Raw genomic sequence first — 21,403 nt, 5'->3', positions numbered from 1 at the left:
TTGGGTTGGATGTGCTGCACGCTCAGCCTGGGATGCTGACTCCTTGCTGGATTGTCAACACCTTTCTTTTTCTGATCTTCCTTGGATCATTGTAACTCCCAGGGACAGCTCGTGACAATTAAAACCAGATTTATAAGCCGTGGAGAGATGATGTGAATTATCATAGTGGTTTAGGAGCCTGGTCCAGGAGAGCTGCAGTCACAAACCACACAACAGGCTTGAAAGTGAAGCAAAATTATTGTATTCTTCCAAATGGGAGGAAGCAAATTTAGCAGCAATAGCTATTAATAAGCTATGAAATGTGAGTTGCTGTTCAGGAAGCTCAAGTATCACCAAAGAGCTGTACAGCCTACCAGAGGTAAGCACTGTAAATATATACATATATATATATATATACATAAAAGAAAAGGAATCTGTGCAGTGGCATTGTGTATCTTGCTGGTTGCAGCTGCCAAAACTCTTGCTAAAGATGTAGAAAATCTCAGTTGTGTTGAAGTTTTGTAGTTAGGAAGAAGCAGGATAATGTCATCTTATATTCACATTATCCCCAGCTACTCAGCAGTACTATAATTAATTTGCATGTAAGAGATGTGATATTCAGGCTCCTGGGGATTACTGAAACTCAAATCATTATGTTCTGTTGGCCACTTATTTGTCCTCTCTTGGGTGTGACTTGTCTGAATATATTGACAAAAAGCTGTTTGGCCTTAGGAGCACCTTTGGCACCTTATTTGCTTGCACTGGCTGGAAAAAAAAACATTACTTCATCTTCACCATCCTCTGCTATATGGGCATCCTCCAGAGCAGAAATAGCTGCACCTTTCTAGTTCATTTCACATTTCTCTTGGAAATAGAGGCCTTTTCTGTAACTGTCTTGTTCTGCCTGGTTAGAGATGTGTATATAAATTTAATTTCCTCTTTTATTTTAAATTTTAAATTTTAATTTCCTCTAAGGAAAGGGAACTTTTCTCTGCAGAGGAGGAGGAGCAGTAGGACTCTTAGGAGTTCCTAGCTGTAGAGGCAGAGGAACTGTGCACAGACAGAGTTGAAAGAGATAAAATGCCAAAAGGGATACGGGCTATGAAGAGGAGATGTGGCCACTCAGTTCTTTCTGCTTAGGTTGAGTTTGGCTATGCCAGGTGTCAGCAGGTGAACTGGGTCTGCTGAGCCAGTTTCCTCCTGCTGCCTGACTGAACCTCCTCAGAGATCTCCCTTCCCTTACTGTGGGATTCCCCTTACTCTTTTAACCAAGAGAAAAAAAGGAGAAAAACGTGAGAATCATAAATGGAAGCAGAGCCCCAGCTCACAGCTAAAGCAGAAGGTGTTGCTCACACATTTGGCTTCGTGTCGTGCCCCAGCATTTATTCCACGCAGCTTCTATCAGGGGCTCCTCTCCTTCCATACCTTCTAGCCACAGCCAAGCCGGGGACGAGGGCTTCCCACGTCGTGTTTTGCCTTTTTTTTCTCTTTTTCCCCCACTGGCAGGGAAAAGTAACAAAAAGCTCCGAAGATCAGCAAAGGAAATCGCCTCCGAGGGAGGGGTTGCCTCTGTTCCCGGATCCTGGCCGGCTGCCGCGGGCAGGGTCTCCGTTATCCCCGGGCCCTGTGGATGAGCATCCCTCCCTCCTCAGCCTTTTTCCCGACGTCCCCCCCTTCCCTTTGTGCAATTCCCCGCCGCGGAGCCCCGGCCGCCTCCTCCATCCCCATGGAAACTCCGTCCTGGGCGGAAAGGGCAGTCCGAGAGGGGACAAAGGGAGCGGGGGGGAGGAGGGGGAAGGAAGCCGGAAAAGAAGCCGGAAAAGAGGGAAGAATCTTCTTTTCCAGGCAGTGGCCCAGGCCGAGGAATCCAGCTGAGGAGAGGGGAGACAAGAGGACGGGGGAAAAAGGACGGGGGGTCGGGGCCGGGTGCGGAAGCAAAGCGCGGGGCCGGAGGTGCCGGGAAAATTCCCAGAAAATGCCCGTCGGGGCCCGTCCGGGCTGCCCTGGAAGCGGGGAAGCCGCTGCTGAACCGAGAGGCTTGAAGCAGCCTGGTGGGAGAAACTTGGGATTGATTGAGGAGGAACCTGAGCTGGTCTAAAGTGTCCGGGTGGGTGTGGAGGGGGCACGGGGACGATTCCAAAGTGCTGGAAGGCAAAGAGCTGGAAGCGAGACCTGGGAGCAGCAGAGGCAGCTGCAGTTCCTGCAGAGGTGGCAGAGAGGCGAAATCGTCAGCCTCGGTGGCAAGCGTAAGTGGTAGAGAGGATTTGAGGTACCGGATGAATTCTGTGAAAGTTTTTTGTTCGGTTGGTTGGTTGGAATCCATCAAGGATACGAGCGGGGGAAGGAAGGCAAGTTACAGTCCAATGTTTTTGAGGGGTAGGATGCCAATATGTTCTTCGGTTTTCTGTGGGAATTTTTAAAATGTGAAAACAAGGTGACGTTTAGTTAGAATTTGGTGGATTGGCATTTTTGGGGTGAGAGGAGGCACGCCAGTCCCTTGACCCTAAAATCTGCCCTGGATGTGTGTATCACAGGCTGTGGCCCACAACTTTTAAATCAGAGCAGGCAAAATGAGTCTGAGAAAGGCAGTGGGAGATTGGAAGATGCATGTGTTGTGTCAAATCAAGGGCAAGGTAGCAGCCTGCATTTTGGGTACTTCTGACATGGCTGGCAAGAGTGGAAAGGAAAAAAGAGGGTTTTGTAAAAACCTTCCCCTTGTGGATACGTGGGTTAATGGGCTTTGTGGCCTGCAAATTTGCAGCTTCCAAAGCTTTGTCCTTAGTTAGGTGGCACTGGCTCTTTGGTGACCTCTGGAGAAGGTTTTTTTAGGTAATAGGGTAGTTGTGTGTACTCTAAAACCTTTATACACGAAAACCAAAAAGCAGCCCCAGTTCGGGTGTGGATTTTCTCTTGCTGTTTATTTCGGTGATGCAAAGACTTTTGAAGCTCTCAACACTGATGCTGCTGTCTTAGAGCAAGTTGAAACAGAGGGCAGTCTTACTGCTCAAGACAGAAATGCTTCAGCAGCCATCTTGCTTTTTCCAGCTGTTTGTAGTGTGGTAAATCATCTCGGTTCACCCTGGCCCTTTGCATCGTTGCTCATGACTCACATTCTTCTGTCTGTAGCAAAGGATTTGATGCTGGAAGGCAACTGAGGATGAGCTGAGTGCTAGTTTGTACCTTGCTTGGACTACCCCCCAGTCCCCTGCAGCTTTTTCCCTCCCATTACACTTCTTTGTGCTGGGGACACTCACATTACAGACACCTCCCTCACTGTGTCTAAGGAGGGATATGGCTCTTGTCTCAAAACACACTCTCCAGCTTAGTGAATTTTGTTGTCATCCCTTCTTACAGAAACCAGGACTTTTCCTGGTTTTGGTGCAATGGCTGGTTGGAGCAGGGTTTCCTCTAGATGTTTAATGCTTGTTGGCTGGTAAAAAATTGGGTATATTGGCATCCCCCCTGTACTAAAATTAACCAATGCTGCTTATCCAGTCCCTGCTTCCTGATTGTCACATATGGAGATACCACAGGGATGGGGAACGAGATGCACAAAAATGCCTGGTGGTTGGCTCAAGGGTTTGAAAGTTGCATTTTGCTTTCTGGCTTTCAGCAGGGGGCATTTGGTATTCTTGTGGCCCCTGGCCATGTCCTTGTGCCAGCACAGACATATTCTGGGGTAAGGAATGGGAAGAATGTGAGAGGACTCTGGTGGCACCCCTAGCAATGCTGCTGAGCAGGGAATGCTCTTGGGGAGTTCAGCCTGTGGCCCATCCATTTCCCTGCAGCAGGTGGATTTCCCTCTCCTTTCTTTGTTGGAAATGTGTAGTTTTCAGGGATATCTGCTCAGACAGCTGGACCTTTCCTGGTTTTGGTGCAGTGGCTGGTTGGAGCAGGGTTTCCTCTGGATGTTTAATGCTTGTTGGCTGGTAAAAATTTGGGCTTGCGTGTTTCTGAGCTTTGTGTTGCCCAAAGACATACAAGAGTATAGCCAGTCCATAGTTCTATCCATCTTTCTATCTATCTACTATATTTATCTAAATAGTTGTTCTGTCATTGGTGTTCTCAGCTCCTAGGAGCTGGCTTAGGCAGGATCAAAGCTCAATCTCAGATTTTAAGCAAAAAAATTAGTTAGCCTCTTGCCTTTCATGTTTGTCCCTAACTAAGAGCGTGTTTGGGAGTAAACAGTACTCTGAAAAATTAATGCAGTTTAGAAATACAAAATGTGTTTGTTTACAGCAAGGAATTGTGTCAGAGTTTGATCAAATGTTCAATAGCTTAGCAGATGTAAAAGGGCATTTCCTTTTGTTTTGCTGTTCTCTTAATTTTTCCGATGGAAGATGTACACAGAGAAACATTAAACCTTTGACTGACAGACTGCTAAAAATACAGACACGTAGGAATGTCTTTATTTTGTATTTCTCTTCTGCATTTTGCATCAGGACAGAAAGCTTGCTTCGTGATTTTCAGTGCTGTGGGCTAAATCCTCTTTCATCATCCTCTCGGCTTCTGCATTGAGGATGCTGACGATGCTGAGGGAAATTCAGCAATTAACTCCTGCTCCAGGATTTAGCTCTGACCTCATTCGAGCTAGAGATGCTGTGGAAAAGTTGCCAGAAATGCAGATACAGGCGTGCATCCAGGTTTTTGCTGCCTCCCTGCTGCTGAGCGAGATGCAGATCATCCCCAGAACGATCGCTTGCCACTGTGGAAGAAGGGGATGCCTTGAGATGTCGGGTTGCACCGGGTTTCCTTCCTGCCTTAGTGCTGCACTGTGGGAGTCGGGTCTGGAGACCCCGTCAGTGATGCAGGAGACGTGTGATTTTTCAGTTCTGATGCTCACGCTGCACCCACGGTGAGGTCTCTGTGGCGCAATGGACGAGCGCGCTGGACTTCTAATCCAGAGGTTCCGGGTTCGAGTCCCGGCAGAGATGATCTCCAGGCAGGTGTCTGTTTTCTTTTAATGCACAGGGACCCCTCCGCATCGCAGTCCGTTGCGTTTATAAAATACCTAAGGGATGGGGAGATGGTGACATCTCGTTACAGCCTCTCTACAGGTGATGTGTGTAAGTTGCATGCTCCTCTTCTCTCATTGTATCGCCGATAACGCACTCGTTTTGGCATCTCCTGAATAGCCAGGATGTTTTAACACTCCTTCCCCCAGTCCCATCTTTGACATCTTCTTAAATCCTATGCTTTAATCCTACGGACAACCAGGCTGGTGAAAGGACTGGAGCACAGACCCTATGAGGAGAGGCTGAGGGAGCTGGGGGTGTTGAGGCTGGAGAAGAGGAGGCTCAGGGGAGACCTCATCACTCTCTACAACTCCCTGAAAGGAGGTTGGAGCCAGGGGGGGGTTGGGCTCTTTTCCCAGGCAACTCTCAGCAAGACAAGAGGGCACAAGAGGTCTCAAGTTGTGCCAGGGGACGTTTAGGTTGGACATTAGAAAGAATTTCTTTCTGGAGAGGGTGCTCAGCCATTGGAATGGGCTGCCCAGGGAAGGGGTGGATTCTCCATCCCTGGAGATATTTCAAAAGAGCCTGGATGTGGCACTCAGTGCCATGGGCTGGGAACCACGGGGGGAGTGGATCAAGGGTTGGACTTGATGAGCTCTGAGGTCCCTTCCAACCCAGCCAATTCTATGATTCTATGATTCTTTCCTGCAGGAGTCAGATAGTTAGTGTTTTAGACCCTTCTGTTGATCTTTTCTGTGATGAACATGGTCATTTTTTTCCAAATGTGTTGTAAAGAAAACTATCTCCACATTCCGACTTTTCATCTTACATAAATTGTTTGCAAATGCTTATTTCTCATGTTTTTACTTAGAAAAAACACCTCCATGTCCTCCTGGGTTGTTCATCTTCCCAAGTAGCAAACTGACTCTTTCCCAGACATTCTAAGTGACCAGGATGTAACTTCCTATATGATCCCATTGCTATCAGCAGTGAGAAAAGGGAGAGGGGAGCTGCAGATGAATGAGTCAGTGAAGGGGTTTCAGTGGGGGGCTGCTGAAAAGCATTTCCAAGCTGCTGCACCAGGCAAGTACTGCAGGTCCAGGGCAAAAATAGTCATCAATGATGGCCAAACATAGCTGGGATCTTTGCAGGAGATCTGGGTTGTGTCGTGAGATGGAAAGCCAACCTGGTGGTGTGAAGTTGCAGTAGTTTAAGTGGTAACTCGTAATGTTAGAGAACTGGTTTGTTGGAGGAGCAAGGTAGATTTGGTGTGGGGAACAGATGGCAGATGGAAGAAAGAGGTATTTGCTCAGGTTTTGTCTGCTGTGTCGTTGTTTCCTATGCCAGGGACCAAAAAGCTCAAATAAAGAGGCGTTTGCTCTGATGTTGTGTGCTGTGTCATCATTTCTTGGAATAATAAAGCTTAAATAAAGAAAGTGGAGGCCTTCTATTGTGTCTAGTTTTTTATCCCTGGAATGGGTGTTTGACTGTCTGAATCTTTGGTGTGTGTGTCTGTCTCGCTGTCTATTTACCTTGGTCTCTTTTTGTCTTTGTGTTGGTCTAATTTGTTTCTCTGTTTCCTGTTTTTCTCTTCAGTTTCTCTATTCCTTCATATTTCTAACTTTGTCCCCAATTTCTAGTGACGACGGTGAAAAAAAAAAATTGGATTACCTTAAAAAAGCAGACCTAGCAGCTGCCCCAGTGTTGGTGGTGCTGTGGGTAGGGTACCATGTGAGGATTAGGGCCAGCAAAAGTTTTCTGTTCTTACTCTTTGCATTTTTTTTGCCAGTCCCGTTCGTTCAGAGTTTTGGAGCCCTATTGAGTGGGAGAGTGGCCGCCCAGGGGTTGTATATTTGTCAGGGTTTAACACTGCCTGGCAATTAAACCAAGTACCAGACGCTCTCTATTAATCTCTCTCTCCTCCCTGACAAGAAAGGAGAGAGAATAAGGGAGAGAGACTGATGGGTTGGAAACTGAACTACACAGCTTTAATGAAACAGGAATGAGAAATAGGAAAAAATTACTAAATCTATGCAAATAAATAAGAAAATGGATACCACATTCCTCCCCCTTTTCCCCCAATAACTCTCACGTCACCACTGAGGCTGCAGGGCAGCCCTGGGAAAGTCCAGGCTGGACTCCTGGAGTTGGCAGCAGTTGGGAACTGGAGGCAGGAACACAGGGATTCAGGCTGGGATGGATCAGGAGCACAGGCAGAGGAACAGACTGGATCCTTCCAGGATGCTGGGATGAAGAAAGGGAAGCAGGAAAGGCTGGAAGCTGGAAGCGTGGCTTGGCCCTCGTGATCCCTCAAATTTATACTGAGGATGATGGATATGGGATGGAATCCTCTGTTTGGTCCATTCTGGCATCTATCTTGTCCCTTCCTCCCCAAAGGAGGCTGCAGGTGGGACCTCTTTATGTTTTCCTCAGAGCTGAGCAGTGTCCTTGGCTCTGCACACCAGGCTCCAGCAGTAACTCTAAACATCAAGTGTTATCAGTCCTGGAAACACACACTGTCTGAGAAACTTGCTGTTAATTTCAGCAAGTGCAACTACTTACAAGAGACTGAGCTAAAAGCAAAAGTACAAGACAGAAAATCACCTTTATCCTGGTCCAAACCAGGACAATATTCCAGGTTTTTGGTAAACGCCCACCTGGTGGTTTTTAGGCCGTAGTTTTAGGCCATACAGTCGTGATAGGTTGAACAGCCTTATTCATGCTCAGTGGGCAGTTGCTTTGATGCTTTTTAGTGAAGGTTATGGGACTCAATTGGGAATTTTTTTTTCTTGTTTAATGCTGGAGATTGATCCTCCGAGTCATGAAGTGCGTGTGCAGGGGCTTAACATTTTGGGGCTGTTTTTGTTAATGTCGTGAGGTAGTGTTTCTCTAAATGGTGTTCCTAAATTAGAGAGATCTGGAATTATCCAGCTGTTGGCCAGTAGTTCAGTGAGTTGTGGAATACTGTCTTTCAGGTGGAAGTGGAAGGATGTACTTTTAAGAAGTAAAGAAATAGCAGAGTGGGAGCAGAAAATTAGTGAAGAATCTAGTATTGGAAGGGTTGTTCTTTTGGTCTCTATCCAATTGCATTCTGTGTTAAATTTGTTTTGAAGTTGGAACGAGTGAAGTGGAATCTCTGCACCAAAGGATGAGGAAAAGTGACCAGTGGGCCCAAAGAGCAGTTTTGTGGAAGATGAAGACGAGCCTGGTGATTGCAGGAATCTACCAGTTACCTGATGTGCCTTTTCTTGATGAAGGATTCTGATCCCCCCACACCCCAGGGGACCCCCCCAGGGTGGTGGCCCCAAAAAAAGGAGGTTTGGGAGTCACGCAGGGAGTGTCCCTGGAGGAAGCAGGGACATGAGGGGGGGGATTGTGTCCCAAATCCCACGGAGAGAAGGAACAACTGCCCTCCAGTGTGAATATTGATATGAGCTGGGGAAAGAGGGTCCAAAAAGGACAAACCTCTCATTCAAAGATGGTGCATTTTGGAAATTCCGCATCAGAGCAGATCCCAGGAGTCTGTGGAAGTCACCAGCAAGAAGACACTTACTGCTTCAAAAAAAGGAGAAAGTCATTCTCAAGATGGAAGCACAGCACATCCTTCTCAGGTTGCTGGTGTTTCTGGTTTTGTGGTTCCCGACTGCAGCAGTTGAGATGATGAAAATGCAATCCTCTGCATGTTTTGGTACAGCCAGAAGTGTTAAAAAAGAAAGGAGTCCTTTTTGGTAACCTCATACACTGCAGCACTGGGGATTTGTTTGCAGTTTTACCCTCTCCTCTCTCCATCATCCTTCAAAAATTAAAGCCAAACAGTTACCTCGCAGATCATCATAAACCTAACAAAATCAAACTTATAGTTGTATAAAGTACAAATTGCTGTCATGGTTTGGGCCAGGATAAAGGTGATTTTCTGTCTTGTACTTTTGCTTTCAATTAAGTCTCTTGTAAGTAGCTGCACTTGCTGAAATGAACAGCAAGTTTCTCAGGCAGTGTCTGCTTCTGGGACTGATAACGCTTGATGTTTAGAGTTACTGCTAGAGCCTGGTGTGCAGAGCCAAGGACACTGCTCAGCTCTGAGGAACATTTTGACCTCTGGAAAGAGGAGTAAAGAGGTCACACCACCAGCCCTCTGTTGGGGAGGAACGGAGAAAATAGATGGCCAAAATTGACCAGAGTATTCTGTCCCATACATGCTGTACTCAGTATAAACTTGAGGGATCACGAGGGTCAAAGCCCTTCCTGCTTCCCCTTTTTCCCCTGTCCCTGTTTACTTCAGCATCTGGGGAGAATTCCATCTGTTTCTCTGCCTGTGGTTCTGATCCGGGACATCCTATATCTGTGTGTTCCTGTATCCAGCTCAAATCTGGAGCCAGAGGGGACATTTTTCACCAGGGAGCCTGTGTGAGTGCATTAAAGCTGATATATAGGTCTAAGTGGATATATGTGTAAATGGGTGTGTAAATGATTGCTGGCTTGCTGCCAGACACCAGTCTTGTAGCAACTGGGAACAGCCAAATGCACTCTGTTTTGGAGCTTTAACAACCATTATTCAGGTGAACTTTTTGTCCTCCTGTAACCAGAAGCAGCCAATCAGTCAGCTGCTCACTGGTTCCTCTTTTGATCCTCCAGCAACAAGGTAAGGTGGGGTTTAGTGGAGAAGAGGAAATGGGGAAACTGATTGGACATAAGAAGTACATTTTTCACCATGTGGACAGTAAAACATTGGACTGGTCTCCCAAGGGAAGGGGTAGATTTTCTTGTTGTAGGTGTTAAGACACAGAATCCATAGCACCTCAAAGGGCTGCAGCAGATGCTCTTTGTGGGTCCCTTCCAAAACGTTTGATTAAATGAATCTGTGAAGTAAGAGAGAAAAGTGAGAAGTTTTGGCAAAGATGAGGTGAGGCTCTAATCTCCCAGAGGGTGTGTTTCTACCATCAGGGGACATGGGGGGTTACTGGGGACGAAAGGGATTCTAAAATTTTTAAATTTTTGTTAGTTTTTCGCTAAAACGGTGCCCGACTTCCAATATCAAGATGAATGACTTTGGAAGACTTGGTTGTAGTTTTTTGCTAAAAAGGTGGCTGACTTCTGGTAACAAAATGGCCGCTTTCCAGAGACTCATTTGTAGTTTTTGGCTGCTTGGGCCCCTCAGCTTTCTTCAGTATCTTTGGTCTGAACGTGACCCCTCGAACAGCATCACGTTGTCTATCGACTCCTTCCAGGTTGCCTTTAGGACACTTTTAGCTTTGTAGCAGAGCTCTCACCCCTCTGAGTCTTTCAGGAGACTTTGTGAGTCCATCTCTGTGAGCCACCCCACTTGTTCTTTCCTCTCTTCTGTCTAATCCAAGCCTCCAGTGACCTTTACTCTGTTAAGGTTCCCTGTGGGTTGAATTCTTACCTGGTCAAGTCGCTGAAGTAACAAGGAGAGAGAAAAAAAACAAAATGGCTCAGCTGGCATCATGGAGTTTCTCTGCTTGTCACATAGAATCCTAGAATCCTAGGGGTTGGAAGGGACCTCGAAAGATCATCTAGTCCAACCCCCCCTGCCAGAGCAGGGCCACCTAGAGAACATCACCTAGGAACGTGTCCAGGTGGGTTTTGAATGTCTCCAGTGAAGGAGACTCCACAACCCCCCTGGGCAGCCTGTTCCAGGGCTCTGTCACCCTTACAGTAAAAAAATTCTTTCTGATATTCAACTTGAACCTCCTATGCTCCAATTTACACCCATTACCCCTTGTCCTATCACTGGTCACCACTGAGAAAAGCCTAACTCCATCTCCCTGACACTCACCCCTTACATATTTGAAAACATTGATGAGGTCACCCCTCAGTCTCCTTTTCTCCAAACTAAAGAGCCCCAGCTCCCTCAGCCTTTCCTCATAAGGGAGATGTTCCACTCCCTTAATCATCTCAGTAGCTCTGCACTGGACTCTTTCAAGCACTTCCCTGTCCTTCTTGAACTGAGGGGCCCAGAACTGGACACAATACTCCAGGTGTGGCCTCACCAATGCAGAATAGAGGGGGAGGAGAACCTCTCTTGACCTACGTAAGCTGAAGACAGAGGAAAAAGCTGCTTGCTTCTCCTCTGGCTGCTTTTATACCTTGTGGTAATCACCACCTCCCCTTTCCCAGGGGATGGGGGGAAAAGCTGTGGGTGGTGCCTGTGGTATATAAGCCACAGCCTTTGGCTGGGGGCTTCAGTCAGCTCCTGGGCTTCTCTGAGGTCAGAGGTCTCCTGGTCCTGTAGCTGAGGGCAGATGTTGAGCTGTTTAAGAAGACTCTTTAAGGTAAGAATTTTAGAACCACCAAAAGATAGAGCTCTTTATAGCAAGAATATGGTTGCATGTGAGTTTCTCTGCTTGTCATGTAAACTGAAGACAGAGGAAAAAAACTGCTTGCTTCTCCTCTAGCTGCTTTTATACCTTGTGGTAATCACCACCTCCCCTTTCCCAGGGGATTGTGGGAAAAGCTGTGGGTGGTGCCTGTGGTATATAAGCCACAGCCTTTGGCAGGGGGCTTCAGTCAGCTCCTGGGCTTCTCTGAGGTCAGAGGTCTCCTGGTCCTGTAGCTGAGGGCAGCTGTTGAGCTGTTTAAGAAGAATCTTTAAGATAAGAATTTTAGAACCACCAAAAGATAGAGCTCTTTATAGCAAGAATATGGTTGCATGTGAGTTTCTCTGCTTGTCATGTAAACTGAAGGCAGAGGAAAAAACTGCTTGCTTCTCCTCTGGCTGCTTTTATAGCTTGTGGTAATCACCACCTCCCCTTTCCCAGGGGATTGTGGGAAAAGCTGTGGGTGGTGCCTGTGGTATATAAGCCACAGCCTTTGGCTGGGGGCTTCATTCAGCTCCTGGGCTTCTCTGAGGTCAGAACTTTCCTATTCCTGTAGCTGAGGGCAGCTGTTGAGCTCTCTGGACTGTTTAAGAAGACTCTTTAAGGTAAGAATTTTAGAATCACCAAAAGTTAGAGCTTTTTATCACAAGAATATGGTTACATGCAAGTTTTTTGTTTTGTTTTGTTTTTTTTTTAATGCAGTTGGTGAAGAGGAACTTGCTAGTCAGCCAACGTGGTTTTGTTGCTGAGCCCACAGCCCTCTGAAAGCTAAGTACAGGAACCTGGTTGCAGAGGGGCTGAGGCTGGGAGTTGCAGGAGGGGTTTTGAAGATGGCATCTGGGAGAGATGACCAAGGGGATGGGGAGAAGGGACAAAGCTGGGAAAGGCAGGGAGTGGTTTTGAAGTGAGAATTGGGGAGAGGGGTGTCTGGGAGCAGCTTCCTTTGGTCAGGTGAAGGGGGCAGATGAGTTTACAGCATTGTTTTGGTGGGGACAGGGCAGCTCCAGCCTTTGTGTGTGGTGGTGTCTGCTTTGTGTTGTCTGTCTTGAGTGTTTTATAACTTCCTCAGCCCTCCATGTCCTCTTTGTCCTTGCAGAGCAAGTCCTGCATCTTGGGCATCATCCCTGGAAGGTCTTCTCAGCACAGTACTAATCAGCAGCATCTTTTTCTTTCATAAAAGTTTAATGCATGGATTATTCCTGCATCTGGGAAGTTTCTTGATGGTGGTTTTCTGAAACACTTTTCCATATTAATCAGCATCTCTGGTCATGGATTTTTGCAGAGTAGCCCTTGTTCTCTGCATCCTGAGGTCTTGAAGCCCGGGTTGGTGGGCATCTTGCTTCAGCCCCTCGCTTCACAGCTGCATCGCTGTAGGTCTTGTTGCCCAACAGTCTTGGATCCCAGAGATATTCTTCTTACTCAGCGTTCTCTTGAGATGGAGTCTCATGATTTGCAGGGCTGTGTCTTGAATTGGTCTCAGTGGTTGGTTTGGAGCTGCTCTTCCTAGAGTTGGAGGGTCAGGGGTTTTTGGAAGAGCCCTAAAGGACTAGTCCGGCGCTGTTGAGCAGTGTTCCATGTACTCGCTCGTCCTCGTCACACGGCATCTGAAAAACAGTAAGACACAAGAAAATGCTGGAGGAGGAGAGAAGAGAACCATCTGAAGGGTGGTCAGTCCTTGGTGTTGGAAGGAAGGTTCCTCTCTCCCTCCCCGAGCACACTAGGGTTCACTAGCATTTTGAACACAGAAGAGGCAAAGTGGGACACGAGTGCCAGAGGTGGCTCTGGCAAGGTGTGCAAAGGTGGTGGGCTTCAGGAGCAGCTATTTCTCAGGTATTTTATTGCCATTGAAGGCATTGGCATCCCCTGTTTTTTTGTGTATTCCAGGTATCCTTCAAGCCTCATTTTGGCACCCAACAAGGAGGGCAGGCAGATGGGTGAGGGGCCAAGGTACATGAAAGAGCAGGAGCTGAGCACCATCCAAAGGGCAGTCAGCGTTTGGTGTGGGAGTGAAGGTCCCTCTCCTGGCTACCTGCCCACATTATGGTTTGTTGGTTGGTTTGAAGGTGAGAGCAGCCAACAAAGCAGAAGATCTGTTCTGGAGGTGGCTCTGACAAGGTGAGCAAAGGTGGTGGGCTTCAGGAGCAGATATTTCTCAGGTATTTTATTGCCATTGAAGGCATCGGCATCCCCTGTTTTTTGTGTTTTCCGGGTATCCTCCAAGCCTCATTTTGGCACCCCACAAGGAGGGCAGGCAGATGGGTGAGGGGCCAAGGTAAAGGAGTGAGGGGGAGGTGGACATCACAGGGGGCTGCCTGTTGTTTGAGGCAGTGCCTCGGCACGTGCTTTTCCTTTGACTTTTGGAGGTGCCACACAAAGCCACGCGTTGAGGAGCCGTTGGAGAAGGTGAGATGGTTGCAGGCTGGCTCATCCAGAGATTTTATGCCTACTCGGTTAAGGGTTTCCCTTTGTTTCTGCAGGTGCTGCACATGCCCCCTTTGGAGGGGGAAGAGTGCTGGAGGTGAGACGGGATGGTAACGAGGAGGCTCGATCTCACCAGCAGAGCAGTAATTTTATGTCTCCTGGTATTTCAGGTGCCAGAAGTGATGGTGGCCATAACGTGTGAGAAGGAGAATGTGAGCAGGGCAAGATGGGGGATACGAGGAGCTTGTGGAAGAGGGATGTATTTAGCTGACGTCCTATTTCTGGTGGCACTGCCATTTTTTATTGCAGATGACGAGGAGGAACTTGGCGGTGGTTTTGGGAAGATTCCTGTCAGCTGATGTGGGTTACTTTTCTGGCTTCAGAGCCCCAGATCTTTGAAAGGTAAGAGAAAGGGACGATGGTTGGGGAGGGTCAGTGTAGAGGGGTCAAGGTTGGGTTTTAAAGTTAGTGTAGGGGAGTGGGCTGTCCAGAAGTGGTGCCCTTTGGGTGGTTGATGGGAGCCAGTCCCTGGCTGGCACGATGCTAGCAAGTTGCAGGAATTGAACGAGCATTGGAGGTGAGGTGGTAGCGACTTGTGTCTTGCTGTTTGTCAGATTCCATGTGATAAGGATGTACATGAAAGAGCAGGAGTTGAGCACCATCCAAAGGGCAGTCAGTGTTTGGTGTTGAAGGTCCCTCTCCTGGCTACCTGACTGCATTATGGTTTGTTGGTTGGTTTGAAGGTGAGAGCAGCCAACAAAGCAGAAGATCTGTTCTGGAGGTGGCTCTGGCAATGTGACCAAAGGCTGGTGGGCTTCAGGAGCAGCTATTTCTCAGGTATTTTATTGCCATTGAAGGTATTTTTGTGTTTTTCGCTAAAAAGATCGCCAACTTCCGGTGACAAAATGGCCGACTACATGAGACTCATTTGTAGTTTTCCGTTAAAAAAAATGGCCTACTTCCGGTGACAAAATGGCCGACTTCCGGAGACTCACTTGACGTTTTTCCCTAAAAAGATGGCCGACTTCCGGTGACAAAATGGCCGACTTCCGGAGACTCATTTGAAGTTTGGTGCTAAAAACATGGCCGACTTCCGGTCAATGGTTTTGTATTCAGTGTGCGGCAGTGAGTATTGGGGTGTCCAGTTAGGGTCAGGGGATGGGGTTTGGGGTTATGGTTCGGGTTTAGGGGTAGGGTTGGGGGTTGGGGTTAAGGTTTGGGGATGGGGTTTGGGGTTAGGGATAGGGGTTGGGGTTGGGGGTTAGGGATGGGGCTTGGGGTTAGGGATGGGGCTTGGGGTTAGGGATGGGGCTTGGGGTTAGGGATGGGGCTTGGGGTTGGGATTGGGGCTTGGGGTTGGGATTGGGGCTTGGGGTTGGGATTGGGGCTTGGGGTTGGGATTGGGGCTTGGGGTTGGGATTGGGGCTTGGGGTTGGGATTGGGGCTTGGGGTTGGGATTGGGGCTTGGGGTTGGGATTGGGGCTTGGGGTTGGGATTGGGGCTTGGGGTTGGGATTAGGGTTAGGGATGGGGGTTGGGCTTAGGGGTTGGGCTTAGGGGTTGGGCTTAGGGGTTGGGGTGTAGGGATGGGGTTTGGGGTTGGGGTGTAGGGATGGGGTTTGGGGTTGGGGTGTAGGGATGGGGTTTGGGGTTGGGATTGGGGTTTGGGGTTGGGGTTTGGGGTTTGGGGCTGGGGTTAGGGGCTGGGGTTAGGGGCTGGGGTTAGGGGTTGGGGTTTGGGGTTGGGGTTTGGGGTTGGGGTTTGGGGTTAGGGGTTGGGGTTAGGGGTTGGGGTTGGGTTTAGGGTTTGGGTTTAGGGTTTGGGTTTAGGGGTTTGGGTTTAGGGGTTTGGGTTTAGGGGTTTGGGTTTAGGGGTTAGGGTTCCATGTGAGGGTTGGGGCCAGCCCAAGTTCTCAGTGCTCACTCTTTGCACATTTTTGCCCGTCCCAACCGTTCCGTCGTTCGACCCCAAACCTCGAATCCCCCGGCCCTGGGGCCGTTCCCCAATGGTGCTCAGCGGGGCCTCGACCCTTCGGACTTTTGGGGCTGGAACCTCCCCACAGCAGCACCAACAATCGGCCCACGGGTCCTGAGCCATGGATCCAGGGTCTTTTTCCATGGATCCAGGTGCTATCGTCTTGCTCCATGGATCCAGGTCCTATCACCTTGTCCTTTTCCATGGATCCAGGTCCTATCACCCTGTTCCATGGATCCAGGTGCTGTCACCTTGTCCTCCATGGATCCAGGTGTCACCACTGTATCTTTTTCCATGGATCCAGGTTCTATCATCTGTTCCATGGATCCAGGTGCTATCACCTTGTCCTTTTCCTTGGATCCAGGTGCTGTCACCTCGTCCTTTTCCATGGATCCAAGTGTTACCACCTTGTCCTCCATGGATCCAGGTCCTATCATCCTTTTCCATGGATGCAGGTGCTGTCACCTTGTCCTTTTCCTTGGATCCAGGTGCTATCACCTTGTCCTTCTCCATGGATCCAGGTCCTATCATCCTGTTTCATGGATCCAGGTGCTATCACCTCATCCTTCTCCATGAATCCAGGTGCTATCACCTTGTCCTTCTCCATGGATCCAGGTTCTTCCACCTCCTCCTTTTCCATGGATCCAGGTGCTCTCACCTGATCCCACTCCATGCTTTTCCCACCCTCCTGCTAATCCAGCCAGCCCCAGAATTCCCTTTGGACTTTGTGGCCATTTCAAGTCCATTCCCAATTCTTTGCTTTTTTTTTTTTTTTTTTTTTTTTTTTTTTTTTTTTTCCTTTTTATGTTTTTTTTCCTCTTTTCTTTTAAACATCCTAGGAAATCCGTAGTTGGGAATTGTTCTCCAGCTCACAACCTCAACCCTAAAGGGGCAACCTCAACCCTAAAGGGGCCAGGAGCCCCTCAGCACCCCCAGGTTGGTCCCCGGTGCTCCAGCAGGATCCGCCCTCTCTTTCCATGCCTGAATTCCCCAAATTCCCAAAAACCTCCCCCAAGGATCCCACCCGGGCTCCACTCCCTCCTCTTCCTCCTCCTCCTCCTCCTCCTCCTTTCCCATTTTCCATCCCTCTTTTAGGACCTGGGGGATGCTCCAGACTCTGGGATTGGGATTAACACTTCCCAATCCCAAGGGAAAACCCTGGGACAGACCGAGCCTCCAGCAGCAGCTTTATTGGGGGGGGGGGGGGAAGGGGGATTTTGACCCAAATTCCCATTTCCCAAAAAAATTCCACCCTGAGGTAAAATCCCTGCTCCAGCTCCTCCCAGCCAGGTGTGGGGGGACATCCATGGGGACCCTGAAATGCTGGGAATGAGTTCCCAGGGATGAATGGGATGGGACCAAATGTCCCCCCCCCCCGTCCCAGGACAATCTTGGGGACCCCTGAGAGGTGACACCGGGTTCATCCCAAAGAATTTGGGGTGGTGACCCCAAAATCGGGCGGGTGTCACCTTAGGGATGCAGCAGCTGCACCCACGTGTGACAAAAACACCAGTGGCTCAAAAGCCACCTCGGGGGGGGGGGGGGGGGGTGTGTGGAGGGACCCCAAATCCCCCCCCAAAACCCCAGGACACCCTTTGTCCCCTCTTTGTGTCCCCCAGCTCCCTCCTCCTGTCCCCTGGGGTGCCAATTTCCCCCCTTGAAGTCCCCAAGGCCACCAACCCCGGGGTCCTCAGCCCCCCCTCCCCCACCCTGGGGTGTCCCCCAAGTGTCCCCCGGGTGTCCCCAAATCACCCCGAGGTTGAAGCAGCACGGGGGGGGGGTCAGGCTGGGACCTGATGCTCCCGCCTGGACCTGTCTGGGATGCTCCAGGAAAAAGGGGGGGGGGGTGTCCCCTCCCTAAAGGGCACCCGGTGCAGTCAGTGTCACCCCCCCCACACACCCCAGGGGACCCCCCGAGGGTGGTGGCCCCAAAAAAAGGAGGTTTGGGAGTCACCCAGGGAGTGTCCCTGGAGGAAGCAGGGACGTGAGGGGGGGGATTGTGTCCCAAATCCCACAGAGAGAAGGGTGATGCTTCCCCCCCCCAAATCCCACAGAGAGAAGGGTGATGCTTCTCCCCTCAAACCCCAAATCCCAAAGAGAGAAGGGTGATGCTTCCCCCCCCAGAACCCCAAATCCCATGGAGAGAAGGGTGATGCTTCCCCACCCCCTCCCTCAAATCCCACAGAGAGAAGGGTGATGCTTCCCCCCTCAAACCCCAAATCCCACAGAGAGAAGGGTGATGCTTCCCCCCCCCCCCAAAATCCCATGGAGAGAAGGATGATAATTTTCCCCCCCCCCCCCCCCCCCCTTAAATCCCACAGAGAGAAGGGTGATGCTTCCCCCCCCCCAAATCCCAAAGAGAGAAGGGTGATGCTTCCCCTCCCAACCCTAAATTCCAAAGAGAGAAGGGTGATGCTTCCCCCCCCCCCCCCAAATCCCATGGAGGGACGGGTGATGCTTCCCCCTCCCCCAAATCCCACAGAGAGAAGGGTGATGCTCCCCCCCCCCCCCCCCCCCTCAAATTCCACAGAGAGAAGGGTGATGCTTCCCCCCCCCAACCCCAAATCCCATGGAGGGACAGGTGATGCTTCCCCCCCTCCAACCCCAAATCCCACAGAGAGAAGGGTGATGCTTCCCCCCCCCCAAATCCCATGAACGGTGATTTCCCCCCCTCTTTTCTAGACACCCCCCCCAAAAAAATCAAAGGGGGGGATGGTGCTGAGCAGCCCCCAGCCCCCTCCTGCCCTGGGTGGGGGGGGGTGGTGAGGAACACGAGGCCACCGTGGGATGGTGGGGTTTTTTTTTTTTTTGGGGGGGGGGGTCTCAGATGTTCTGGCAGCAGGGGGTCTGCCTGCTCTCCTGCTGGGTGGGCAGCACCCGGATGGGCTCGATGGTTGTGCCGGGGCCAAATTCAGGTTCTGGTTGCCCCGTGATTTGCCTCTGGGAGACAATGCGGTAAATCTCTGGGAAAAGGGAGAGGAAAAGGGGGAAAGAGCAGCAAAATGTGGGATGGTTGGACCTGGGGGAAGCTTAAAGCTCAGCAGGGACACCTCCCCCCAGCCCAGGTTCCTCCAAACCTCCAACAATTCCAGGGATGGGGCAGCCACAGCTTCTGGGGGCAACCTGGGGCTCAGCACCCTCACCCCAAAGAATTTCTCCCCAATTTTCTCTCTCCATCTCCCCTCTTCCAGTTCCAAGCCATTCCCTCTCCTCCCATCCCTCCATTCCCTTCTCCAAAGTTCCTCCCCAGCTTTCCTGGAGCCCCTTCAGGCTCTGGAGTTGCTCCAAGCTCTCCCTGGAGCTTTCCCTTCTCCACCCTGATTTCCAAGGGGGAACAGGAGCCCTGGAGGATGAGGAGGGAGGATGAGGATGGGATGGGGTGAGGAGATGGCAGGAGAGCAAAAGAGAGGTCACCTGGGGGATGGATTTGTTCCTCCTGAAACTCCCCCCCTCCCCCAGATCTTTGGCTCCTGAGATCCTCAAAGCCCAAAGCAACAGAGACCTTGGAGCAGGGACCCCTCCCCAGCCCAGGGGGCTCCAAACCCCATCCAAACCCCCAACAATTCCAGGGATGGGGCAGTCACAGCTTCTGGGGGCAACCTGGGGTTCAGCACCCTCACCCCAAAGAATTTCTCCCCAATTTCTCCTCTCCTTCTCCCCTCTTCCAGTTCAAAGCCATTCCCTCTCATCCCATCCCTCCAGGCCCTTGTCCCAAGTCCCTCCCCAGTTTTCCTGGAACCCCTTCAGGCTCTGGAAGTTGCTCCAAGGTCTCCCCATTGGATCCTTCTCTTCTCCAGCCTGAACCATCCCAACTTTCTCCCCCTGGCTCCAAGGCCTCTCTGAACTCCATAAATCCAGAGGAGGATCCATCCTTAGCCCAACACCCAGCTCAAGAGGTACCAAATCCCCCATCACCCCCCCAAAGGGAGCAGCACCCACCCCCAACATCTCCCCAGCGTGGTCCTGGGAGCACCCAATGCCTGGAACCACACTCAGCATCCCCTTTTCCACTTTTCCTTCTTGCTTTTTACCTGTCAGGATGTTGTGGAAAGCCATCTCCACGTTGGTGGAATCCAGGAGCTGAGGTCTCGAGGAAGGAGAGCCCGTTCTTCTCTGCAAGGAAAAAGGGAGCTCCCAACAGCTCCAACCACCTTGGAAAAGGTGGGAAAAGGGGCAGGGAAATGATGGGGGGAGGGTTCGTTCTTCTCTGCAAGGATGAGAGGAGCTTCCAAAAGCTCCAACCACCTCAGGAAGGGAGGGAAAAGGGGCAGGGACGTGATGGGGGCAGAGCCCGTTCTTCTCTCAAGGTCAAGAGGAGCTTCCAACAGCTCCAACCACCTTGGAAAAGGTGGGAAAAGGGGCAGGAAAATGATGGGGGGAGGGAAATGATGGGGGGGCAGAGCCCGTTCTTCTCTCAAGGTCAAGAGGAGCTCCCAACAGCCCCAACCACCTTGGAAGGGAGGGAAAAGGGGCAGGAAAATGATGGGGGGAGGGAGAGAAATTATGGCAGGAGAGCCCATTCTTCTCTGCAAGGACAAGAAGAGCTCCCAACAGCTTCAACCACCTTGGAAAAGGTGGGGAAAAGGGCAGGAAAATGATGGGGGGAGGGAAATGATGGGGGGCAGAGCCCGTTCTTCTCTTCAAGGACAAGAGGAGCTCCCAACAGCCCCAACCACCTCGGGAAGGGAGGGAAAAGGGGCAGGGAAATGACGAGGGGAGGGAAGGAGATACCTGCAAAGCTCCTGGCCTCGTCGGTGGGCACGGCCCTGAGGTGCCTGAGGTCACTTTTGTTGCCCACCAGCATGATGACGATGTTGGCGTCCGCGTGGTCCTGCAGCTCCTTCAGCCACCGCTCGGCGTTCTCGTAGCTCAGGTACTTGGCGATGTCGTAGACCAGGAGGGCTCCCACTGCCCCCCCGGTAGTACCTGGGGGGTGGGGACACACCGAGGGGACAAAGTGACAGCCCTGCTCCCCAGGCAGTGTCTGCTTCCAGAGTTAGAATTCCAGCTGGAGGCTGGGAGGCAGAGCCAGGGACACTGAGGAACGTTTTGCCCTCTGGAAGGAGGAAAGGAGTAAAAAAAGTCCCACTCGGGACCCCCCTTTGGGGAGGAGAAGAGGAAATAAATGGTTAAAACTTGGTCCTACAGAGTGGGTCTGGGATTCCCTTTTGTGGGAAGGAGTTGGGGAAAAGAGGAAGGGAAGGAAAAAGGAAGGAAAAAGGGAAGGAAAAAGGGAAGGAAAAAGAGAAGGAAAAAGGAGGGAAAAAGGGAAGGAAAAAGGGAAGGAAAAAGAGAAGGAAAAAGGGAAGGGAAAAAGGGAAGGAAAAAGGAAGGGGAAAAAGGAAGGGAAAAAGGAAGGGAAAAAGGAAAGGAAAAAGGAAGGGAAAAAGGAAAGGAAAAAGGAAGGGAAAAAGGAAAGGAAAAAGGAGGGAAAAAGGAAAGGAAAAAGGAAGGGAAAAAGGAAAGGAAAAAGGAAGGGAAAAAGGAAAGGAAAAAGGAAGGGAAAAAGGAAGGGAAAAAGGAAGGGAAAAAGGAAAGGAAAAAGGAAGGGAAAAAGAAGGGAAAAAGGAAAGGAAAAAGGAAGGGAAAAAGGAAGGGAAAAAGGAAGGGAAAAAGGAAAGGAAAAAGGAAGGGAAAAAGGAAAGGAAAAAGGAAGGGAAAAAGGAAAGGAAAAAGGAAAGGGGAGAAAGAGAAAGAGGGAAAAGGAGATGGAGGAGGGGAGATCCTGGGATGGGTTGA

General features: G+C 50.2%; 2 protein-coding genes and 1 non-coding gene across 3 annotated transcripts in view; 1 reads left to right on the top strand and 2 right to left on the bottom strand.

Annotated features, from left to right (window-relative positions):
* Positions 1-1,432: 1,432 nt before the first annotated feature.
* Positions 1,433-21,403, bottom strand: part of GLMP (glycosylated lysosomal membrane protein) — a 41,954-nt gene continuing 21,983 nt past the window's right edge. Inside the window, exon 6 of the mRNA XM_071727251.1 lies at positions 1,433-1,446. The gene's annotated coding sequence lies outside the window, so the exon portion shown is untranslated. The remainder of the gene's footprint in view (positions 1,447-21,403) is intronic.
* TRNAR-UCU (transfer RNA arginine (anticodon UCU)) lies at positions 4,840-4,913 on the top strand. The gene has a single exon. It is a non-coding gene; the product is annotated as a tRNA-Arg (tRNA).
* On the bottom strand, positions 18,478-20,657 carry LOC139787635 (ras-related protein Rab-11A-like; the record flags this gene model as incomplete). Its single annotated transcript, XM_071726894.1, is given in 4 exon segments — positions 18,478-18,627; positions 19,696-19,741; positions 19,743-19,777; positions 20,396-20,657. Coding segments are annotated over 4 exon segments (483 nt in total), but the record flags the coding sequence as incomplete, so codon positions are not given.

The sequence above is a fragment of the Heliangelus exortis genome, chromosome 27 (genome assembly GCF_036169615.1).
Source record: "Heliangelus exortis chromosome 27, bHelExo1.hap1, whole genome shotgun sequence".
In the NCBI taxonomy this organism is placed as follows: domain Eukaryota; kingdom Metazoa; phylum Chordata; class Aves; order Apodiformes; family Trochilidae; genus Heliangelus; species Heliangelus exortis.
The sequence above is the reverse complement of the archived record's forward strand: the minus strand, read 5'-3'. Positions and strand labels throughout refer to the sequence as shown.